This window comes from Notamacropus eugenii, chromosome 5 (assembly GCF_028372415.1).
Source record: "Notamacropus eugenii isolate mMacEug1 chromosome 5, mMacEug1.pri_v2, whole genome shotgun sequence".
NCBI lineage: Eukaryota > Metazoa > Chordata > Mammalia > Diprotodontia > Macropodidae > Notamacropus > Notamacropus eugenii.
In genome coordinates, this window is record NC_092876.1 from 337,709,597 (window position 1) to 337,735,112 (window position 25,516).

Consider the following 25,516-nt stretch of genomic DNA (forward strand, 5'->3'; position numbering starts at 1 on the left):
CTCTTTATTGGGCTGTGTGTGAACACTGACAGGGTAGGGGACAAATAAATAATGCTACAGAATCAGCTAGAGACTGACCGAGAAATTGTAGCCCCTTTGGCATGCATTCTAATCTAGCTTTTTTCTAACACATACATTCATAGGTATTTAGGATTTTCATACCTTGTTGACCCAAGTAGCTTGTTTACTTTTGAGTACAAAGAAATGACCCACTAAGGGGTGGAAGGTGGGCAGTAGAGTCTGAGAGAGCTAGTTATGTTTTTGATAACACATGCTAGAATTGGGACAGATGGGATCCAGGGTACTGATAGCCTGGCATATGTATCCTTGCTGTATCATTTGTTTAGGTAGCAGTAAATTATGGTTGAATACATTCACTGAGCTTCAGTTTTTTGTCTCCCCTGAATCCATAAATGAAATATTAACACATGAGAATTCTGTGAAAATGATATTGATGAAGCTATATCAGCAGTCTTATCAGAAACCTATGCATTTAATTGATGTCTATTAACATTTATAATGTACATATAATGGACACTTTCATTTTGCAGCTCTTCATTTAGGATGGATTTTACTATCAATTTTACCTTACAATTTCTAAAAGCCTCCTATGCTCTAAAAGCCTGTCAAAGGTTTGATTTGGATTTTTAGATCCTTATCATTTCGTATATCATGGAGATTGTATGTTATCTTTTAATATTTCACAACTGCTTCTGACTGTGCTGTCCAGACTAAACATTCTCTACTAATTAACTAGGCTTTGTGTAATTTGCTGTCCTATTCTCTCATCCTCTTGGTTGTCTCGTCTGAATCTGCTCCTATCTATGTCTTTCCTAAAGTGTTTTGTCCAAAACTGAACATAGTAGGTTAGATATTGCTTGACCAGGGCAAGTAGTCCTAGTGGGCCTGTCTTTCCTTTTATCATCTTCTTACTTCCAAATTAGTTAAAAAGCAAGACAAAACAGGACATCTGTTTGTTCTCTTTAGCATTCATGCCTGCCTCAACTTATTCTGTTCTTTATCGTTCCTGATACTCTTGTATTTATCATTAGTTACTTGTCCTGGCACCTAACTTTTGTATGTATATTTTTAAAAATCCAAGTTTGTTGATTTTATAACTTATGATTATTAGCTCACAGAAATTCCTAGATTAGTCTCAAGGGCTTTTGGTGATGTTCAAGGCCTTTTGACTTGAAAAAGTTTTTCCAGTTTCAAGGTTTTTTTAATGTATTTTAGTCTAAAGGACTTGGTATACCTAAATGTCCCGACCAGGATTTCAGTCTGCTTTTGTACTTTTCAACAGGTTTCATTCTAAGAGTATTATTTTTTATTTTTTGAAAAAAAATTTTATTTTTTCTCCTCCTCCTGTTTATCCCTTGATAGGATTCTAATTTCAGTGATCCCCAGGACTGACTGATTCTTTCTCTTTCCATTGTCCTTTTTCTGTATGTTGGCACTTCTCTCACCCACCCCAGTTCTTTAGAAGCATGCTATAAACTACATACTGATTTTAACCTCCAAGAGAATAGTTTATTGTCTTGCAAGGAAAGGAATCTTTCCCTTGACTCAGGAGACGTTTAATCTCTTAAAAGGTGTATGTATATTCAGGGAGAGATATTATGATTCTGTCTCAGCTAGTTATTAGTTGTTGCACAAATGGGGACAGTGTAACTATAAGCAATTATCTTAGAGCTATGGAGAAGAAAGGGATGGTTCCTCAGAACCCCTTAATTTAACCCAGAAAAATGCATGGCTTTCAAAATGCTACAGTCTATCTTTAATACTACCAGGCGGTGACAGAATGTTCCATTATGTTATCCTGGAAATGACTCAGGAACCATTAAATGCTTCCCTGTTAGTGAAAGAAGTCCTTAGTGTCAACATATATTTAAAGGTATATGGTGGCCGTAGGGACCTATTGCTATGAGCATTTGGCAAGGGATAAATAAAGTGATATATTTGGCAGTGAGAAATAAAGCCAGTATGGGGGATTATCAAAAATAGATCATGGCCAACTAACTTGTTTCGTTTTAGGTCATTGGTGAGCAATAATTGTACATTTGTAATCAAACAGATAATAGATCATGATCTTTGGTGCCCATATTGGTGCCCATATCTATTTGCTTCTCCCTGTTCTTTTCTGTAAAAAACTTCATGAATACAAAAATCAAAACAAATTTAAACAACAATAATAACCACACTTATATGTCCTTGAAATCTCCCCACAATTCAGAGGCTACTTCATCAAAGTTTCTCTCCTTGCTGGGAAGACAAGCTGTAGGAACTATGACAATTTTGAGATAGGTTCAGACTTTCATTCCTCTTGTTTGGGGTCCCCTAACAGGTCAGCAGGCGTGTGCCAGGCACTATGCTAAGCTCTGGGAATACAAATGCAAGCAGAAAGAAAGATAATCCTTCCCAAAAAGGAGTCACTTACATCCTAATGGGGGAAGGCAACATGTAAAAGGAAGCTGAAAATCTGAATGAGTTGGAGGAAGGGAAAGTACCAGTGTAGCCAGCATGATGGGGAGAAAATACAGTCAGGAATGGAGTCCAGAGAAGAATGACGGGAGTGAACATGATTGGCCCAGGCATTTTCCTTAAAATGAAGGTTCTGTGAGGAACCAGCCAATCAGAAGAAGGAACTGCAGAGGCAGACTGCACTTCCAGGATGAAGAGGCCATTGTGGCATGGTAGAAAAATGTCCTTAGAGTTAAAGAGTGAGACCTGGAGAGGAACGAATAAATAAAAAAACAGCTTACCTTAGGCCCAAGGTAGATGTTAGGTTCAAATTCCTCAGTGTTGCTGAATCAGTGGCAGATAATGGCCACTAACATCTTTATTGCTATAATCAGAGAGGGATACTACATTAGATTCTCGGGCATATCCAAGACCCAGCACTCCCCAACAATAAAAGTATCTGTCTCCAGTTTTGGTAAGTTATTTACCTTTTGCTACAGTTCTGAAAAACAAAACGTTTCTTAGCATTCATCCATAGTTCTTCTTGTAGGTGGTGTCAGATTTCTAAGACTTAATCATTTCCTTCTTCCTCTCCAGGGAAGATCACTTTTTACAAACTATCTCTGAAGCAGTCTTTATATTAGTACTGAAAGAGACTGAGGGTCATAGATTTTTGTGTCCTTTGCTCTTAATTCTGTGGTCAACTTGTTTCCAAATGCTCTTTCCATATGGTTAGCAGATTATATTTGCTTCTGCAGAGATGTTTACCATAGCCTTATAATGCTTGTTCTTGGCTTAACTTTGCTCCCTACCCCCAGTGCTCCAGCTACAGAATCACTTATTGCAACAGCTGACAATAATTATTTATTTTTTTAGGAGACATCTATTACCTACTTAGTAGTAAACTTGTTTTTCTGAAAGGGTATCCCTGGTAGCTTTTCCCTTTCTCTTCTCTTATCTCTGAACTCTTGGTTTTCTTCTGTCTGGTTCTCAAGAGAGATCAAAAAAATGGGGGTCATCTGTTGACAATGTCTTTAATGTAGTTAGGGCACACCTTTCTCCAGTAGGTCATATAGTTAAGAGTACTCAGGGAAATTTAAGGCTTCTAAATTTAATACCTTCTAAGCTCTAGGTGACTGTAGACTCTCATTTGACTCTAATGGATGCCAGGAATGTTAGCTCGTTAGAGGAGCAAGAATATTGTTAAATAAACAGGGATCCCAAAAATCTTTTTTTTTTTTTTTTTTTTTTTGAGGAAGAAGGGAACCATAGATCAGTTTCTCCAGATCTCACTAATTATTCCTCTGTTACTAGCTTCTACTAGGTAACTTATCTTATTGACTCCTTTTTTTTATTACTCCTTTCTCTCTTCTCTGGGGCATCTAGATTCCACCTTACCTTTTTCTCTCAACTACTCCCCCAAGATAAGACTCTTGATCTTTTTTTCCCTGATGTCTTTCAGTTCTTTAAGGCTTAACTAGCTAATTAGCATACACAAATGGGAACATTTTCAGAAAAGTCACTAGAGGTTACTATGCTTCCCCCCAAAAATAAACATGCAAGGAGTTGACTTTTTGTCACATTGAATGTTTAATTCATTTCTAAAAATGGCTTTTTTCCTCCTAAAACAGATAAGTGTAAAACAGGAAATTACTTTTACTGATGTAGCTGAACAACAAAAGAGAGACAAAAAGCAGATTCGAGAGCCAGTAGACTTGCAGAAAAAGAAGAAACGGAAACAGCGTTCTCCTGCAAAGGTAAGAAATAGCTTAAGGCAAAGGTTTTAACCTATTCATTATAGCTACTGGTTGATCTTCCAAGTTTTGCCGTGTCAGGCACTTTGCAAGCGACTTTCCTTGAGAAACGGAATGGAAAATGCAGAATGGGACATCTGAGATTTTTGTTGTCTGATTTAACTGGAAGGGAGAGAGGTTGTTGATCATGTCCACATGCCATTCTTCTTGGCATCTACATTAATTATTTGTCTAGAAAGAAGTGGCTTTTCCTTTTCTCCTTAGCTTTCCCCTCCATTTCTTCTCCTGAGCCCTACCTTGGACCCTAGTGACCCAAATGCTACAGGCTGCCTTCTCATTATGATTCAAGGAAAGCAGAAAGGTGGCAAGCTATAGTCTTCTTCCATCTCTTTCTTCCTTGTCAATTTCCATACTCTATCTCCTGTTTGATATCTTTTTATCTTTTCCCTCTCCATCTTCTTCCCTCTTCTTTTCCTTTTATACCTCCTTGTCTTAAGTCTTCTCTCTTTTGCATCTCCATTTCCTTGTACCTCAACAAATTGGCTAACGTCAGCCAGCCAGGTCTCTGGTTAATGATTTGTTTCTCCTGTGTTAAATATTTTTCATAGTTTCTATAAGAAAGAACATTATAATATTTCTAGTAACTCAAAACTAATTCTTTATCATGAAAAATTTGGGGACCACTAATTGTTTATCAACAACATATTAATTCCACAAAAACTATTATAGGAAATTGGTTTTTATATTTTTTAGCATATGACATTGCTTTGATTCCTAGAAATTCCTTGCATCATATACATATAAAATTTGATAAATCTTTTGACACTCTTCCTTTCTCCCCATATCTCAACATTCCCATCATATGATGCTCATCTTTTTGAAGAGCTAGTTTGCATTTGTGAATTATCAGATTATCAAATTTGTGAATTTGTGATTCATTTATGAATTATCAAGTTACTTAGCCATAGGGTAAAATTATGCTTTGAAAACTAAAAAAAAAAAAAAACAAACCATAAAAATAACTGGAGCTAACTTTTATATAGTGTGCTTACTATAGGTCAGGCACTCTGCTAAATGCTTTACAATTATCTCATTTGATCTTTACAACAACCCTGGGAGACTGAGGGAAACAGAGGCTAAATAATTTTGCCAGCGTCACACAGGTCTAAATCTGGTCTAAAGCCAGATTTCATCTCAGGTCTACCTAACTCCAGGCCCAGTGTTTTATCCACTGTGCCACCTAGGTATATATTATGTATGTAATACATTTATTTATAAAAAAGTTACCAGTTTCTGAAATAACAGTAGCCTCTGAACTCAGTGTTTATTTGGGAGGAAGTATTAGATCTATATATATGTTTATATGAAAGGCAGGATTTTGTTTCCAGCATTTTAAAAGATCATTTCCACAGACATCAAATTTCTCTGGGTATTTTATTCAAAAGACTTGGCAAGATATCCATTTTTGTCAGTGCTATCTTTTCCTAAGTTCTATAGAGCAGCCCCTATTTTATTCATTCATTTTTTTTGTTCATTCAACAAACATTTATTAATCGAGTATTATTTGAATACCTGTTATGTGTCAGGCTCTGGGTTAGGTGTTGAGGATGCAAGTATGAAAAATGAACCAATCTCTGCTTTCTGTTAGTTTACCTTCTAATGGGAATGTCACATAATGTCACATAAAATTATGTGACAAAACCAAAAATGAAAGGTTTTTCTCTTAAGGAACCTGAATTCTCCTGGGGGAAACAACATTTGCCTTTAAGTCAGGGGTTCTTAACTTTTTTGCTTTGTGAGCCTGTGGACACTTTCTTAGAATAATGTTTTTCAATGGAGAAAATAAATCAAGTATATTAAAATGCACTTATAAAAAAGTTAATACAAACTGATTTCAGGGGGTGAGCACTAGCATTGGAGTCCACCTAGGCCAGGGCAGTGGACAAAGCTCCAGGCTTGAAGTTACGAAGATCTGATCTCACATCCTTACTCAAACAATTACTAGCTGTGTGACCTGGGCAAGTCATGTAACATTTTTTGGCTTAAGTTTCCTCATCTGTAAAATGAGGGAGTTTGCCTTGGTACCTTCTAAGGGCTTTTCAAGATCTGAATTCATTGTTCTGTGAACTGGAAGGATCATGGAAAGCCTTACGAGGAGGTGGTCTGCTTGAACTGTGCTCTGTGGGAAGCTAAGGATTGAGGTAGAGGTGAGATGATAGTGAACTTCAGGCATTTGCAGGGGATGAGGCAGGGAAAATAGGCTGCAAAGGTATGGAAATGGGACATAAGAAGTTGTGGATAAAGAATAACAAGTTGGCCAGTTTGACTAGAATGTATGGTGCATAAAGAAGAGTAAGTAATATGTAGTGATGTGGAAAAGGTGTGTTGGATTCAGATTTGGAATGTCAAGTAGTGGAAGTTGTGTATTAGAGGCAATTGCAGCTTTTTGAGAAGGGAAGCAACCTAGTTATGCCTGGGCTTTAGCCATATCAGTTTGGCTGTTGTGTGCAAGATGAATTGGATAGGAAAGAGACTGGAGTCAGGGATGCCAATTAGAATGTAGTTGTAATGATCCGTATACTAATGGTCCACATAAAAGATGATGAGACCTTGAACCAGAGTTGCACCCATAGGAGTAGTAGAAGAAAATGGATAGGAGATATATTGTGGAAGTAGAATTGTCAAGACTTGGCAGCTTATGAGTCAGTAATGACTCCCAAGGTTGTGGGCCTGGGTTACAGGATTACTTGACTGGAAGGATGTAGGTGCCCTTCATAGAAATAGGGAAATGAAGAAGAGTAGTAAGTTTAGGAGGGAGAAGATGACAAGATCTGTTTTGGACATGTTGAGTTTCATTTGCCTGTAGGACATCCGTTTGAAAGTGGTCATTAGGCAGGTGATGATGCAAGACTAGGACCCAGGAGAAACCCTAGAGCATCATCTGTATAGGGATGGTAATTGAACCCATGGGAGCTGATAAGATCACTAAGTGAGAGAGTGTAAATAAAGAAAAGATAGGTAACTCTTTTAGAAAAATTCTATTTTGAAATCTTATCTAAGTTTTATATCTAAGATATTTATAAAATATAGATTTTAAAGATCAATAATTTCAAACTTTCAAATTACTTAAATTTATTTATTTTGGTAGATAATATCTGTTGACTGTATTATGTCAGTAATGTTGAATATTTCTCGAAGTATTATTTCTTAAGTTTTTAAGGAGGAAAAATCTGTTTGCCTTTGCAGTTGCTAGATTAGAAATTAAGTCTATATTAGATATGAAATTTTGAGAAATTGTTTAGAGTCACAATTTCAAGAGTTCATTAATGGCCTTTTCCATTGTATTAGATGGAAAAGAAGATTAGAGATGGACTAGGATCACTGCTTGGGTAGGTGAGACAATGGTGAGAAAAAAGAACTACTTAACACTTATATTGCTTCTGTTTTCTATTCCAAGGAAAATAATCTTTGGATTGGAAAGGGCAAAACAAAAATAACTAATATGTCATAAAAATCCAGTATCAGTAAACAGATAATAAGAAAATACTTAGTTTTTTTTACGAGTTCAGATTGCCAGGCTTTGATGAACTACATCCCCAGGTACTGAAAGAATTTTGGAAAATGTAATTTTGAACTGCTTTTAAGGATTTTTGAAAGATCATGGGAGTATGAAAGACTTGTTAGAGAGCCAGAGGCAGGCAGATATCATGATTTTCAAAAAGGGAAGAGAGTGAAATTCATAAACAAAAAGTCATTGAGTTTGACTTTTATTCCTGGACTTTGAGAACCACTGGTGTATACTGTTTTCCTGGCTCTAGTTATCTCAACTGTATTCTTAAGGGCATATCTAATAAACTTTTAGAAAAAGAAGTAATTATCAAAATGAGCTAGTATGGCTTCATCAAGAACTGTCATGTCAGACAGATTTCATCCCCTTTATTGATTGGGTAACTAGACTGTTAAATCAGGGGAAAGTTGACATGACAAATTTACCAATGATTTTGGCAAAGCATTTGACATAGTTTTTCATGCTGTTCTTTTAGATAAGATGGAGAGATGTGGAATAGATAATGATGTAACTACGTGCCTTCAGAGTGTTTTGGATAGCTAAGGCCAAAAAACAATTTTTTTGGTGATGGGCAATCTAAAAGGATCTTGTAGACTTTTCTCATGGAGCTATACTTGACCTTGTGCTGTTTAACATTTTCATCAGTGACTTGGATAAAGGTATAGATGGCATACTTAGTAAATTTGCAGAAACACAGAATGGAGAGATGTGATAAGCAAGCTGGATGATAAGAGTTTTGATGTTGGTTCAAATTGAATAACATAAAATGATAGATAAGTGTAAAATCTTATACTTGGATTAAAAAAAAACCTCAACAAGTTTGCAAGTACATTAAGATGGGGAAAGTATAGCTAAATACACCGTTTCACCTGAAAAAAATCTTAGTTGCTTTAGGATTATATGCTTATACCCATAGAGATGAATAGGATCTTAGAGCTTATTTAGTTCAAGCTCCTCATTTAATAGATGGCAAAATTGAGATCCAGAGAGGTTAAGTAATTTGCCCAGGGGTCATATGGTTATGAAATTTCACCTTAGGCCCTTTGACTACAAGGTCTATTCTCTTTCTACTCTGCCACACTTCCTTCCATGTAGTTGAATGGAAACTCAGTATGAGTCAGCAGTAAAATTATTGCTAAAAAAAAAAACAAAACAGAAAAGTGATTGTGGTCTTAGTGTGCATTAAGAAAGCATAATACTCGGAGTAAGGGAAATCAATAGTCTCACTGTATTCTCCTTTTATTAAATCACATCTGGAGTGTTATGTTCTGGACACCACATTTTAACAAAGTTTACAGGTATCTAGAGGAGGACCACCAACCATGCCCGTATGAAGAACATGAAGGAACATTGAAAGAGCTTGAAGAAGACAAGAATTAAGGAGAGACATGATAACTGTTCAAGCTTTTTTTGAAGGGTTGCCTTGCGGAAGGAACATTAGATTTATTCTCCTTGACTCTAAAGCGCAGAACTAGAAATGATGTGTGTAGAAGTTGCAGAGTGGAAGACTTAGGCTTGATGTAAGGAAAAAATTCCTAATAGCTGTTGAGAAGAAAAATGGGCTGGTATATGGAGTCTTCAAGTAAAGACTGAGTGATCATTTGCTAGGAACATTGTTTTAAGGGGAATGCTTTTTCAGGTATGGCTTAGATTTACTGACCTCTTAGGTGTCTTCCAACTCTTAGATTCTGTGATTTTGGATGAAATTATTTGAATGAATGAATGAATGAATAAGCATTTCTTAGTTGCTCACTATGTGCCAAGAACTTGATATACAACAATAAAAGTGAGATCGTGCCTGCCCTCAAGAATCTTATGAGAGATTGCACATATTAGGGAGTGGTGGCTAGAAAGGTGGATATTTTGGATTGGATAGTGACTGGAGCCATTACAGGGAAGCAGGGGTAGGGGGAGAGGAGGGATTGATATACTTTCTTTAGTAGCAGTGCTAGTATTGATTTTTTAAAAATGGATTTAGAGCTGGGAAGTGTTTGTGGTTGGGTGGAAAGTATTTGAGTGGTGGAAAGATGATTGAAGAAGAATAAAGTGTGATGACTGTCTGGGGCTGCCTGGATAGAGCTGGACTCCCCAGTAGAATGATAGGTGGATAGAGGATGAGGCACTTACAGGCAGGACAGACCCAGGGGGGAAGTTCTGGAACTAAGGGCTAAGTCTTCAGGGCATGCTCTCTGGTATTGGCAGCAAAGCAGCTGACTGAAGGATAAAGAGGAGTATGTGTTTATGCATAGACATAATACAAACACATATATATGGCATGGAAGATCAGTGTAAAATTATGCTGACATTTTCTATGTAATTTCCCGGAGTTAAGGGTCATTTTTAACAATGGTATTCCTTAGCAAAGATTTCTTATTCTTCATGTTTGATATTCAAGAATTTGAGGTACAATGAATGAGTCTGGTCTATTGTTTCAAAGGAGTTTAAAAGAGATTTTACTGATCTTGATTTTTTGATATATCACCAACAAATGAAGAGACAGGATATATTAACCTTGACCTGACGGCCAGGCTTACAACTGAACAATCTTTACTTGGTTTTGTTACTTAGAATAATTTAAAACTCTCAGTGAGTTATAATTTCATTTTGTTTTTGAAGGCTCAGTATTTTTCCATTTCATTATTATAAAGCCCATGTCAGTTATAGACTTGTAATTCTAATTTGCACAGTTCTGCCATTATAGATACTTTGGACTTTGTCTTCATTATGTTCACTATGTTGGAATTGGGAACCAGTAGATTATGGTTCAGATGTGAGTATAAGACTTTTTTTTTTTTTTAAATCAAAAACCCCATCAGAATTATACATAGGGATCATAGGTTTAGAATTGTAAGGGATCTTAGAAGTTAGGAAGACAAAATCCCCATATTTTGTAAATGAAGAAACCAGGCCCAGAGAAGTTAAATGACTTACTTGCAGGAGGTCAAGAAGGCAGAACAGGCAGATAAGCATTCTGACTTGATTCTTCTCTCTCTAAGTCCAGTGTTCCAGATTAGTACTTTGTTAGTTACCTTTGGAGTTTAGCCATTGGCACAGTATTTTTGAAACTCTTCCTTTACATTTGCTTTTAGAACCTGTGATATTCTTTTGTTCAATAATTTTGATTTCTAGAACCAATCAGTAATTGGGATGAAAGTTTGTTGATTAAAGTAGACAACAGTGTTTTGGATCATAAATGGGTAGTTACTGCAATTTATTGAGACCTATCACCTCTGGTTAATCTGAAAGTAATTTCAAGTGTTTTTAGGAATGGCATTGGCATTAGAATAGTGATGTAACTAGCATGTGTGGAAATGCTTTGAAAATTTGTAAAATACTATTGCAGATTATTTTTCCCTAAATCTGTTCCTTTTGACTTCCTTTTTTTCAATCAGTGGCACTTAACATTTACTCAGTCTTTCTTAGTATTACCTTAAACTCTTCCCCTACTTCTTTGGTTTCCAAAGCTTGTTAATTATATCTCTGGAATAGCTTTTTCACATATGCCGTCACTGCATCCACCTGGATTATTGCAATAGCTTTTTATCTCAGGTTGATTTGGAAGTCAGCAGACTTGGGTTTAAGAGAACTTACCCTTGTCACTCCTTGTGTGTTGAGTTTGACCCTGAGTCACTTAATTTTTATGGGCCTCAGTTTCCTCATCTGAACAGTGGAAGTATTTATTCTTGTACTAAATGCAAGACAGAATTGTGAGGATATTGCTATGTAAATTGTCAAGCACAATAAAAGTATGAAATTATTTTATTATTAATAACAAATATGATCTCAGATAACAAGCTTTTACATTTTCCAGATAAACTGAAATTTATTAAAAGCCAAAATGGTATTTTAACCATTTTGATAAACAGCTTTCTAAAATGTATTCTTTTTTTATTCTTAAACAGAGTACATACCAAAAATAATTTAACCATTTTTGATGATACCTATCAATTACGCACATTAAGTATATATAGTATTTTATACACAAGAGTAACAGTTTTATTTGGCTCAGTACTGAATAGGTATAGATTGTTATGCCTTTTGATTTCTTGACAACTTTATAATTATTCTTCATGAAATTATTGCTTCTAATCTGTTGTAGTCTAGGAAAGCAAGTAATCAAGGTTGTTAGAAGTGTAAAATAAATGTAGGTGTTGTGTAAAATTCATGAATTTTATGAGCTCTCTTTTGGCTTCTCTGAAGCTATTTTATGGTTCCTTCCTGCTTTTGTACTATGTTCTAGACATGTATAAATGGTTGCTGGTTAAGTGAGTTATGAATCAGGCAGCATTAATATAGCAACTTTACTTTTGTCAGCCAGTTCGATTTCAGTTGTCAGTTTTGCTAACTTGCTGTGTGATGTTGAATAAGCCATTATTCTTGAGTTTGCCTATGAGTATTTAGTTAAATTTACAAAATACAAGTTTCCTTATACATAAGTAATATGTTGTTATCTTGCCCTCAAATTTAAAAATAATTTGCAAATCTTTCCCATTTTCACAACTCTAATATGACAGTGTACTGAACATTGTGTTCACTGTTGCTTATCCTGACATGTCCCTTCTTCTCCATCAGAAGTAAGAACTAGAGATATGTCTGTTATAATACCTTAGGTAGTTTTAGTACACAGTGGAGTGGTTATAGGTCACAGTGAACTTGAGGGAAGTACAGCATATTACAAGTACAGAAACTTTCAGAAAATACTTTTCCTACTGCCCATTTTGAAACCCTGATTGATGTGTCTTCCCAGGTTCTGTTGTACTATCTTAGAATTTCCTGATGAGAACACTTCATCAGTAAAGATTTGTCAGGCTAATCTTTGCAATGTTTGTAGGAGGACAAGGAGAGAAAACTATATGAGGAAATAAAGTGTTGGATAAAAATGCTGTAATGCTTATTTTTCCAATGCATAATGCAACGTAGGCATTTAATAAATGTTTGTGGACTTATAAAGAAATGAAGTGTCTGGGTAAGTGAAATTTTTCAGATAATGAAATTAATCCTTTAAGTTTAAACTAGGTTTTATGGATGGAGGAGCCATCTCCAGTCATCCTGATGGATATCTTGCCACTGGACCCAGATGGCTCCAGAGGAGAAAGTGAAGCTGGTGACTTTGCACAGCCCTTTCTCACTTAAATCCAGTTCATGTGCAAGTGGAAGTCTTTCTAGAATGTATTAATTACTCCCCTGACTTAATAAACAGAGTATACAGAACATAATCTAACCTTTTCTTGATATCTGAGAGTCATTATTACATATGGCAATTGTTGTTTTGTTCTTAAATTTATTAATGTCACCAGACTTTTGAGAGAGTGATGGATTTAACTTGTTCTTTGGCTGAATTTCCCTTATTTGCTGTGTTATGGTTTATAGTTTGATTCTTTCCTGTCCTGGTAGCTATTGAGTTGCTTTTAAGACTTAGTTTTCCGTTTAGCTAAATATTTTACAGAGTAGAATATTGTACCTTTTTAGTTGCTGTTTTGTTATTTCCCACTAGGTCTGTTTAGGTGGTTGCTCCTTCTTCTGTATTGTGCCTTGTGAAGCTTGTTCTCACACTTAATCAGACACACTTCTTCCTTCTGCAGTTCTTACGTGTCAATCTTCGACCCAATTGGACTCGGAAAGTTTTAAATTTATTTTTGAATACAGTGAGTCTTTTCATTTTTGAATATTCCATGATTTTGAGAATTGCCTAAAGTCTGCTGGTTAAGAAGGGTGTTGCTGTGATGGAATCTTTGTTAAGGAAATTTGATCATTGATGAAATAATCTGAAGCATTTAAGGGGGGGAGGCTAAGGGAGAAGGATAACTTATTTATATGAGTGGGCAAGTATTAGTGGGCTACTTAAATTGGTTGAGGAAGTAAAGACCCACCAAAATTAACCACTGCAGTGAATTCATTATAATGATGCTTTTTTTAGTTATCTTTGAAATACTCTACCTATAGGTAGGTATGGTTAAGTTTGTCATTGTTTTTGAATGTAAAGAAATGAACAAAATTGGACATTTAGAAGCCTTTATTTCTTCTGGATCATGAGATAAAATTTCTCATTGAAATGGAACTTAATTTTGTTGTTAAAAATGTAGAATAAATATTTTGGTTTTTGAGGCCTGTCACTGAATTTGCTTAGATTGGCTTGTGGAGGAGCTCATTCAGCATTGCAAACTATATATGCTATTTAAAAATCATTCTGTAAGAAAAAGAAATTAAGTGAGCAGAAAACTATCTAGAACTAATAAAGAACCACAAAATAAATTTATGTTGTTATTTTAAAAAATCATTCAGTAAGTAGGATAGACCTTATTTTGTTTAGTAATGATAACGTGGTAGGGAAATGTTTGTACCCCTTTAACAGTTGAGTTCGAAAGAGAGAGACTGAACTATTTTGAAGAGGGGTAGATTTCAAATCAGAGGGAATTGGTATTTCAACAGCCAAAGAATAAAGATCTCTGAATATGGTGGGTCAGGGAGCCTTCATCTGAAGAAAAAATATGGTAGGTACATGAAAAATAGTGAAGACTTTGAGTTGAAAATAGCCCTGATAAAACCTGTCTGTGAATATACTAATTAATAGTTGATTAGCTAAAGTTAACAAAATAGTTTTTTAAAAATTTTTTCTGTTGCTTTATTATCCTGGCTTTATTTTGAATATTTATCAACAGTAGTTTAAATTTAATAAGGATTGTGTCTACTATGTGCCAGGTATAACGAGATCATTATTTATAACATCTTTTTCTCCATTTTCTAAATTGAGAAAATTTGTTAAAGGAAACCTGACCAGAGGTCTTCATAACAGGCACCATAAATTACCTAGAAATAGGATCCAGAATTGAATTGTAACACTTAGGAAGATTATTACTTCTCAAGACTTATCTGAAATTTTAAATCTTTGGATAATGTTGGAGTATACTTTTATAAACTGTGTATATACATATATACTAAGTTAGAAAAGGGTAAATATTGTATAACACCCACTACCATTCTTCTGCTATGCCTTTGGTGATTAGGCCTTGCAACATTGTGGGTCGATTTTGCATTTTGCCTGAGACCCAGCTGCCCCTTTTAATTTGCATGGCATTTTGCATTATTTTGCATAAGTATAGACTGAACTCTATATATTGTAGGATAAAATAAATTTTAGAAATTTAAAATGCTGAAGAGAAAAACATATCTAAATAAACTGGCAAGAGTGCAGCAGTAATAGTAAATCTCTGAGACACAAGGTTCTCAACCAGGAGATCAAAATGTATTAGAAAATCCCATAGCCTTAGTATGTAAAGAGTTGGTTGCCTCTGTCAGATTAATTTCTTGTCTTTGGTGTGCCAGCACTTTAAGCAGGAAGGAATTGAAACCTACAGTGACACTTTGCTTGCTCTACCAAGGTTCCATAATGATGGTACCCAGCACCTCTGAAATGGATATATACCCAGTACCTTGGAGTTCTCTGTGAACAGTAAAGAGAAAATGATACTTGATATGGATATTGGTGGGTCATACTATGAGTTGGAAAGCCTTAAAATCTACGGTATAGTTCTGAAAAAGAATTACAGAGGCGAGGGCAGGGGTGGGGAACCTATGGCCTCGAAGTCACATGTGGCCTTCTAGGTCCTTGGGTGTGGCCTTTTGACTGAGTCCAAGTTTTACAGAACAAATCCTTTTATTAAAGGGATTTGTTCTGTGAAGTTTGGATTCAGTCAGTGGGCTGCACTTGAGGACCTAAAGGGCCACATGAGGCCTTGAGGTCTTAGGTTCTTCACCCCCAGGGTTAGGGGAAATAAAGAGAGGCAAAAAATGTAAATAACTCATCTTATGAATTTTAGACTATGATTTTCCTTTCCTATTTTACACAGCCCCAATCTTTTTTCAGCAGAATAAAATTTTCCAACAATATTTATCTGAGGTAGTACCTTTGTTCTTCCTTAAGTAGGAGGAATGATTGAATTGAAAATATGAAGATAGAAAACAACTAGGAATCCTTTCTATATGTTGTCAGGTTTGCAAGTATACTAGTTTCTTTGTTTTTCTAATATTCTCGTGGCATAGAGGACAGTTTAATCATTTTATATTAAATATTGGATCTGTAGTATAAGTACTTGTTGCCACCAGTGCAAGAAAACAATGGTCTAGAATCCCTGGATTCTTCATAAAAGAGCTTTTACAGATGCAAGATGATATCCATATCACAGAATTTAGTTCCTTCAAAGCTAGGTTTTCTTTTCTGCTGCTGTGCCACAGAAGCTACCAAGTTAACCTTTTTTTGGCGCTTAGATTTATAATCAGCATATCTAAAAAAGTAACTAGTGTGCTACTTTTGGTTATGATTTTCAGTGGATATTTTAGCTTCTTAATACTGTAACTATTTACTTTGTGCTAAAATGGTTTGGATCAGTGTTTTAAAATATATTGGCCATCTACTCTTGGCTTTCATTTTGGCATACTGCTAAATTGCATATTATTGTGTGGATATTATGGTAATAATACATAGTACCATACAGTGGTTAAAAAAAATTTGAAACTGCCTAGCTGCAGAAAAAGCTGCATTCATGCTTCAGAAAATTGTATGACACCCACTCCTGTTGCTCTGCCAAACACTTCCCTCCACACTTTGGTGATTAGTCCTTGAAGCATTGTGGGTCAGTTTAGCAGTTTGCAAGGGGCCCAACTGCCCTGTTTCATTTGCATGATTATTTGTCGAATCAGTTGCGTTAAATCAGTAGACTGAACTTTTCGTATTCCTTATGATGAGATACATTTTTAAAATTTAAAATTTTCTTATCCTGCCATTCCCACTCCTTCTATATTTGTGAGAGGAGGAAGGCATGTCTTGGTTTTCTGAAGATATCAACTTATCACCTCTCTTTTCCACATCTATCCTTCCATGTGATTTTTTCTGATCTTAATATCTTCTTGTTCATCCTGCTGTTTAGTTTTTTATTGCTGTTTTTGACTTACTGCCTTTCTATTATCTTATTCCAGTCTACTTTTTTAAATGTCGTTTTTTGTACAGATTTTTTTTAAGCTTACATGTATTTAGAGGCATTTACTTGATAGATATTAAACCATTCTTCCTCCAGGGAACCTGCTCCTGTAGCATTGTCTCCCTGGGGTCCAAACCAGTCTGAATCCTAAGATACTTGGAAATTCCATGTTGATTCTCCATCCTTTCGTCCCACTGCCTGAAACATTTTAGGAATTTTGGTAGCAACAACTCAGCAAGCCTGAGGTAGCCCTAGGGGCTTCTGTATCAGACTAGATTCTAGATCCAGCCTTAGAGTGACTTGAAAAGAAAACTCACAGATAGGAGGCTTCAGTGCACTTAGTCTCATTTAATTTCTTAGTGATGCTACACACTGCTGCTAGATTAATCTTTAAAAGACCACTTTCATGTCATCCTTTGACTCAGAATTCTTTAGTTGCTTTTCCTCATCTTTGGGATTAAGCTCCAGTTCCTTAGCTTGGCATTTAAAACTCTCTTATCACTGGTCCTTTTCCTCTTTCCAATGATATTTTCTATTCTTTCCCAAACCAAATTCAGTCAGAAGTAAAAATACGTCTGTTCATCTTTGCCTCAAACATGCTATGCACATTCCTACCTCCAAGCCTTTTCTGTCACTATTTCCCCATCTATAATGCCCTCTCTTGCTTTCTCTGCCTCCTAAAACCTTCCTATCCCTTAGGACCTGACTATATTAAGACCTGTTTTTCCCACAAAGCCTTCTTTTACCTTTATATCCACAATGACCATTCTTTCTAAACATCCATATTCAGTGTGTATTGTGTGTACCACTCATTTGGTACATATACTTTCTTGAGCAAAAACACTGATAAATATTGTATTTTTCTATCTATATGTCATATGTCCTTATTAAGGCTATAAAATGATAAGAGAGATCATGTTCTTATTTTATATCCATAACAAGGTTGCTGTATATAGTGTTAAATAATACAGTGTTGAATAAATAAATGATTTGGATCAAGAATCTGTAAAACCTGTAGCCTTTGATAGGTGCAAATCTTTAGACATCTGAGTGTAGAACCTCAGATTTCTACTCATTCAAGGTTGTATAACATAATTTCCCTTCAATTTTTAGGTGGGAAATAAAGTAGTGTTGATAATCAACTGAATAAAAGGGCTTATATTTGTCAATATTGCTGATATACAGGAATGTTGGCTTTGCTGTGTTGTTTCAGAGAAGCTGCGACTCTTGGTTTTGTATTCCAAGTATGAAGTACTTGGACATATGAAGTATGGACAGTACTTATCCAAGATACACGATTTTTGGTTTGAGTGGGCATGAGAATTTGAAATGGAAAACACAGTAACACTGTTAATCTGGTTAAGAGCACCCAAGACTCTATCAGCCAGAACACATGTGAGCTTGAGAGCTGTGTTAGCTTGCCTGTCCTCATTTATTGGTCTAGTCAGCTTTTTATTTCCCTTCTGAGTTTTAGAGTATCTTTACACTTGAAAATACTTCTAGTAGTTCTGTCAAGGTAGTTGAGGAAAGATGTTTTCTTTCCCATTCTCTGATGGTCATTGTTTTGCACTGAAATAGGTAATGTGGTATGATTTTTTTTAGATTAACATTTACTCATGCATATTTTAAGAATTTTTTCTTTTTTTTTTAAATAGATCCTTACAATAAATGAGGATGGATCACTTGGTTTGAAAACCCCTAAATCTCATGTTTGTGAGCACTGCAATGCTGCCTTTAGAACGAACTATCATTTACAGAGACATGTCTTCATTCATACAGGTATTTCTGTCTTGAAATGGGCTCATGGTGATTATTTTTTTCATCAACATTGATAAAGATATGTTCTTAGAAAATATTTCTAGTTCCTTTAAAATGTGATTTCTAAGAACTCACTGACCTGATATCTGAGCTTAAATATTCTGTATACCAAAGTGTCAGAAGTATTTAAATATACTAATATCAATCAGGAATGGGAGGGTGGAGAAGGAGACAGGGGAAAGGAACCATTTGGTGTAGATATGTTAAAATGACAGAAATAATGTTTTGTACATTTTCCCCCTTTATGAAAAATGAATGGGAAATTTATAGCTCAGTTGCTATAATTAATCCCCATTTATAATGTGTTCTTCATAGTTACTTAGCCTGATGTCTTTTTGCTTAGATAAGTAAATAAAAATGCTTCTTCTCTCCCAAATCTAAATTCAGTTTTATGCTAGTCCCTCTTTCTCCTTTGAGAAAATTAGATCCGTTTTTTTTTTTTTGGTCACATTTCCATTTTGGTATGAATATGAGTTCTGAGGAAAAACTTGAGGAAATGAAATCCTGTATAGTTAATGAAAAGTGTCTTGGATTTGTGAGAGAATAAGTTATAATTTACTCAAGTTTAGGTTTCTAAAGTACACTTTTCCTGTAAACTGTTATTTTCAGTAACTAATTTATGGATGTGAAATTATTTTAAGGTGAAAAACCATTTCAGTGTAGTCAATGTGACATGCGTTTCATTCAGAAGTACCTTCTACAGAGACATGAGAAGATTCATACTGGTGAGTGGCACCCTCATTAGAAGTATTTAAAAATAGATATACTAAATTAGAGAAGGTTTTACAGCAAGTATTAACACTAATATAATCTGTTGTTTTGGAAGTTGCATCATTGTTATGTTAAAAAAATGCCCTCTTTTTTCCTTAAATAAGTGAATTTTGACTTATAAGTCTGCATGCCTACCATTGTGCAATAAATCATTTTGAAACAAGATTCCATAATTCACACACACACAGTGACCAAAGGAACATGTCAGAATATTAGATCCTTTAAAAAAAAGTCATGAAGTCTTTTTCATTGAACTTTTCAAAGCATTTCAAGTATGTAAGATTTTTATTCGTGATCATTAGAAATATAAAAATTAGAGGTAGAAGGGACTCTTAAGGTCATTTTGTTCAGTTTCACTTTGCAGATTAGAATCCAGTGTCCAGGCAGGTTAAGTGATTTGTCCAAGGTCACACTGCTAGTTTGTGAAGGGCAGAGTTTAAATAAAAACCCAGACCTCCTCACTGTGGTGGTCTTGTCCTTTATCTGCTTTCCTCAGTTAACTTGGTGGGAATTCAAAAGACCAAAGCCTCAATATATTATAATATGAATGTTTTATACACTCTGTGACTGTACTTTGACTTAATAATAGAACATTCTAGAAAAATTGGATGTTAATCACTTATTATGAGTTGAATTCTGTTTTCATTTTGATCACCATTGGAGCTTTATGCTTCTTAGCCAGTTAGTTAATCATCTATAAACAAACATTTGGGAAGCCTGGAGAAAGTTTAACACAGGGTTTCTTGACTTTTTTTTGTGTCATGGACTCTTTGGCAATCTGGTGAAACCCATGGATCACTTCTCACAGTAATATTTTTAAATAAATAAAGTACACACGGGATTACAAAGCAATTATATTGAAATAGAGTTATCAAAATGTTATTTTTTTTTAAAGTTCATATGTTCCAGGTTAAAAAAAACCGTGTTTAAAGGAACCCTATTATAAGGCCTTTTATATGTGAATGGTCACCTAAGTTTATTTGGCTTACACATTTGGATTTAAATTTTTGAGATTTTCATATTTTCAAGGAAGACTCAAATTTTAAAAATAAACATTTAAAACAAATGGTTTTAATTTGTGTATACTTATGTTTATGTTTTTATTTATAAAACCAAGTTTCATAAATTGTTCTACCATTTTGTTGCATGGCTTTTTGGTACCTCTGTAAGCATCATAAGATATCGAGACCTGTTTAGATTTGATGCCAAATTGTGGTCAGTTATTGTGATTAAAAGAAAATAGGAAAACAGCTGATGAATGACTGTGCCCTTGTTTAGTTGTAACATTTAAATTGATCTTGTTAGGAATATGTATAAATCTTGGAAAATTAGTCATGGAGTGGAGTCATATGTGTGTGTATGTGTGCACACGTGCATGTTCAAATAAAAATGGGTGCAAATACCCTGTTATTTGTTAGGCTTTTCAAACTGTACTGCCTTCAGGGCCTGTTGAAAAGGATAGTTGCATAGAAGCGTCTTTTTCCTGTTTCATTTTTTTTCAGCTTTGTCTTTAAAACAAAGAAATGTAAATGTAGTTGCTTTAATTTGACTTGAACTCCAAGGATAGAGATGGTTTTAACCATATCACTTTATTTTAATAAGATTGTTTTGCACATCACTCAGTCTGCAATTCTAAATTTTACCAGTATAGTACTGTGAAGAATCGAACATTCCATTTATCCTTGTTTTTTAAAATACTTTTGAACATGAACACTTAGTTAAAATATTAATAGGAAAAAAAAGGAACTGTTTTACCCAGTGGAAAACAATCTTAAATTCCTGGTGGATTTTGGAAATGGCTTTTATCTCCATTTTTTTCCTCCTTTGCGTTCATTCCTTGATTCTCACCATAGTTTCAGAGCTTTCTGAATTGGAGACAAATATTTGTTTTGTGTTTAGGGATCTTCAAAATAGACTATTTTCCCAAACACTTAAATTTTACTTTGATTGTGTGTGAAATATTTACTTTTTGGGAGATCACAAGTTGACCTATGACCAGGACCTCCCTGAAATAATTTGCATGTTCTCTGTAGAACCATGCCAATCTCAATTTGGTTAACTTTTATTTCTCTGGGACTTAGTAGCATGGGGACAGGAAAGAGGAAGCAGGTGAAATAATTTTCTTATAATTGGAAGAATCTGAAAACCTGGTTTATAGTAAATTTGGACAGAGAAGATGATGAAAAGTACAGAAGGGTACCAACATGATTTGATTTTACCATAGTTCCTTAAGAAGATGATTTCTTTCAGAATAATGCTTTTACCATGCATTCTCTACCCCATCCCCACTCCCCAGGAGGAAACTGATATTACTGAGGATATAGTTTATCAATTTGCTCTACTTCTTTTGTATATAAATAACATAACAAATAAAATCTTGATTAACAACCAAGGAGGTTGTGATTGTAGGCCCATTGACAGGTTTTTAGGCTGAATCTTGTTATGTTTACAATTTTTCCTGTGATTTTTGTACTTTGTTGGTCCAGTGCTTTGTCTCTATGTTTGAATGTCTTTTGATTTGCTATTATATAATGACTTTAGTGACATATGCATTGGCTGAAATTTCCATGGTAATAGAGCTGACACCAAAAGATTTCATGTGCGTTAGTTGCTGTTTCCCTTTAAAGGAGACAGATAATAAGTCACCTGTTAATTGGCCCCACTCTGAAAATATAAAATGTGAATGATGTCAATATAGAAAGAAAAAAACAACTATATCTCAGAGGTCTTCAGTAAATATTTTTGTTTTTCTTTCCCTCCATAACCTTCCCTTTAGCTGCAAGTATACTGTATCTCCTGTCTTGATGTGAACCTCCCCCTGTATTCCACCTCTCCCTCTCCCTACCTCCCTTCATCCAGTGTTAATGCCACAATATTCAAGATCACTGGATGTATAGATACAGTTTGTTTCTTGCCAGTTGCTTACAGCTCTTTCTTTAGGCCAAAAGTTAGTTTGTTTAATTCAATATCCAAAGCAGATTCGAATTGCAGATAAGAAGCTTTTGTAGCATAGCCTAGAAATAGGCCTCCTTTCCTAAATGTGGGGCTGGCTTAACAGGGAAGTTGTACCTTCTTGTACAATATAATTTGTCATAGGTCTAAGCTGGAAGAGCCCTCAAGGGCCATCTAATACAGATCCCCATGTTTCAGAAGTTAGAGTTACATTCCATTTGTTTAAAACACCTGCTAAAATGTAGCTACTTGGAAGGGCACAGCATTGTGAAGCTTTTTTATCTTTCTACTTTGTTTTGGAATTTCTTATTTTTTTTTTCCTGAGAATTGGCTTTTGAGAAGGGGCAGAGAGCATGAGAGCCTTTGGTGTTGAAGGAGGACAATAAGGATCCTTGAATTACTGAAGGCAAACTTTGCCTACTTCATAATTTTGCTTGGATACAACTGTAGCTTTACTGCTCAGGCACATCGTGAAATTAAACATTGACCTCAACTAGTAAACATTTACTTTATGATCAGGTGTTTAACTATAAGCCTTCCCCTGTGCAGGCATTTTCAAAATGCCAAGTAAATAAATAAGGATGACATTCATTTTGAGTCGTCAAAAGGTTTCATGCTGTTTTACTCATGTCATTTTACTACATTCAAAGAAGCGTCTGGCCTCTTTGGTATTAGAAGTCAAAGTAGTCTGCTTTGAGGTGAAAATATTTTCCTGTGTTCTTCTTTAATTTTTTTTCTAACCTTATTTAACCACCGGTAGTTGTCCATATAGTAGTTATCCTTGTGGCCTGTCTTTATTTTTTAATGCCCTCCTAACAAGCTGTAACTTACTTTTCTGTTATTGTCATTTTTTGCATTTTCATAGTATGATGGTTTTTGTTCTAGTATATTAATAAGCAAGGGAAAGTTTGCAAAATGATCTCCCCCCCCTCCACATTGAAGAAATATATTAGAAGTTCATATGACTTATACTTGGGAATGTTCAATAGATTTCTTCTGTAGAAGCTCTGCTTTTCCCCCCCCAGGTTTCTGGCTCATACTCATCAAAAACTTCATTTGAGGGTACTGGGAAATAGCTGTTCTAGATTTTTCCTGGTTCTCATTATAGCCTGAATTTCATTCACAACTCTGAAAAACAGTTGAATAACAACTTAAAAAAAAAAACATAGTTGGACCATTGTCTTGGATCCTCACTTTGGCTTTCCTTCAAATATAGAAATTCCAGTTTTCCTCTCACTTTTTAAAGTGCCAGTTGCTGATTACCTTCTCCCCTCCCAACAAAGGATTTTATAAAGGCAATATAAACCTATTTTCACTTTAATTTAAAATTTAAATTTATAAGTCTCAAGGAACTGAGTATTTCTTTGTGTGCTTAAGAATCATCAGAATTCTAAGCCACTGATGAAGACAGGATTGATGTGGTCATAAGTCTTAATAATCTGTGCTGAAGAAAAATTGAATTGGAAATTGTGTTGATTATATTCTCTGCCTGCATGAAACAGTCACTAAACTTTTTCTTTAAAAGCTGTTGATCGCTAGCAGTAAAGACACAGTCGGGCACTGAACTTAGAGTAAACTTATGCCACTTAGAATCTTCTTAAACATGACAATAAAGAAAAAGATCAGTGTGGCATTTATTTTAGCTTTATGATACATATTTGTAATTCAGCTCTTTAGGGTGGACAAAAGTCAGTAAATTAATTCTGGGTCATATTTTTCTCCTCCACCCCTTGGAATAAAGCAAAAGAGTTAAGCAATATTACCTGACATAACATCTTCATGTGACAGCATATATTGCCTTCTGAATCCATCATCCCCCTTCTTTCTACTGAGAGAGAGGGTCATAGGATCCTAGAACATAATATCATAGATATAGAACAGGCCATCTAGTCCTACCCCTTTCATTTTGCAATCGAAGGAGCTCAAGGTTACACAGATAGTAAGTATCAGGGAGAAGGTACAAACTCATTATTCTCTGATTTTGGAGCCAGTTTACTTTCCACTGGACCAGGCTCTGTCTGCAGATTTGTTTTATCAGCTCTCTTTGGGACTAAGATTGATTAGTCGTAATTAACCTGTGATATTATTTTGAAGTTACCACTTATGTCTACTTAATGAGAATAGCTCACATCTATGTAGTTCATTAAACATACCTCACAACAAACCTTTAAGGAAAGAGCCAGAAGTGTTTCCTCCATTTTGTCAAAGAAGAAACTGAGGCTCATAGAGGTTAAGTGACCTGTCACATAACTTAATGAAGAAGAAAAGAACCAGGATGTTTAGAAATCTTTCTATCTTTCTATTAAGAATATTCTAAAGGTGATAATATTGATATTAACATCATGCTTTATGAGATTGTAAAGTGTTTTGCATGCATTGTCTCATGCTGTGAGGTAGGTTTTAAGCAGTTCTACTACCCCCATTTTATAGATGGAGAAACTGAGGCACCAAGAAGTTAAGTGACTTGCATAAGATTACATAATTAGTGATAGTGTTGGGATGCAAACTGAGGTCTTCTAACTGCTACTTTTTTCATCTTAAAATATTTAAATGTATTTTCTGTGAGGTCTTCTCTAAAAGGATGTATTTCCATAACCTGTCCGTAGGCTATATATCTTGTACACTTTTTATCTACATCCTCCCATAATTCTTCCATAATTATGTCTACCTTACATACTGAGGCCTTCCTTTATCTCTCTTCACGTTGTGTGGTTGACAGTGTAGTTCACAACCTAGTTATCTCTCATTATTGCCACATGACTGATCCCTCATCTTTTTTATTCATACATTTCTTTGGTGACTTCTTTACACTGCTTTGGCTTTGAAATTGCCTTTTCATAATATTCTGTAGTCTCCTCATATAGTCCTAGGGCAGCTAGGTAGTGTAGTAGACAGAGCACTGGGTCTGGAGTCTGAAAGATCTGAGTTCAAATCCTGCCTCAGACATGTACTGGCTGTGTGACCCTAGGAAAGTCACTTAGCCCTATTTGCCTCCATTTCCCCATTTGTAAAATGAGTGGAAGGAAATGTTGAACCATTTCATTATCTTTGCCAAGAAAATCCCATATGAGGTTATAAAAAATTGGACATGATTGAAACAACAACAGTAATCATTTACCTTTCCATTGAACATTTACTTTCTGTTCTTCAGAGCCCACTGGCCCATGTCTTGTAACCATACAGAAACACTGGAAGAATATTAGTGTTATAAATATTGG

General features: G+C 35.2%; 1 protein-coding gene across 3 annotated transcripts in view; it reads left to right on the forward strand.

The window, feature by feature from the left end:
- ZNF148 (zinc finger protein 148) overlaps nucleotides 1–25,516 on the forward strand; it is a 139,690-nt gene that overhangs the window by 61,468 nt on the left and 52,706 nt on the right. For all 3 annotated transcript variants that reach the window (XM_072613744.1, XM_072613745.1, XM_072613743.1), the window contains 3 exons: nucleotides 4,092–4,217; nucleotides 18,413–18,536; nucleotides 19,217–19,300. In XM_072613744.1, the coding sequence (XP_072469845.1) occupies nucleotides 4,092–4,217; nucleotides 18,413–18,536; nucleotides 19,217–19,300 (334 nt within the window). The remainder of the gene's footprint in view (nucleotides 1–4,091; nucleotides 4,218–18,412; nucleotides 18,537–19,216; nucleotides 19,301–25,516) is intronic.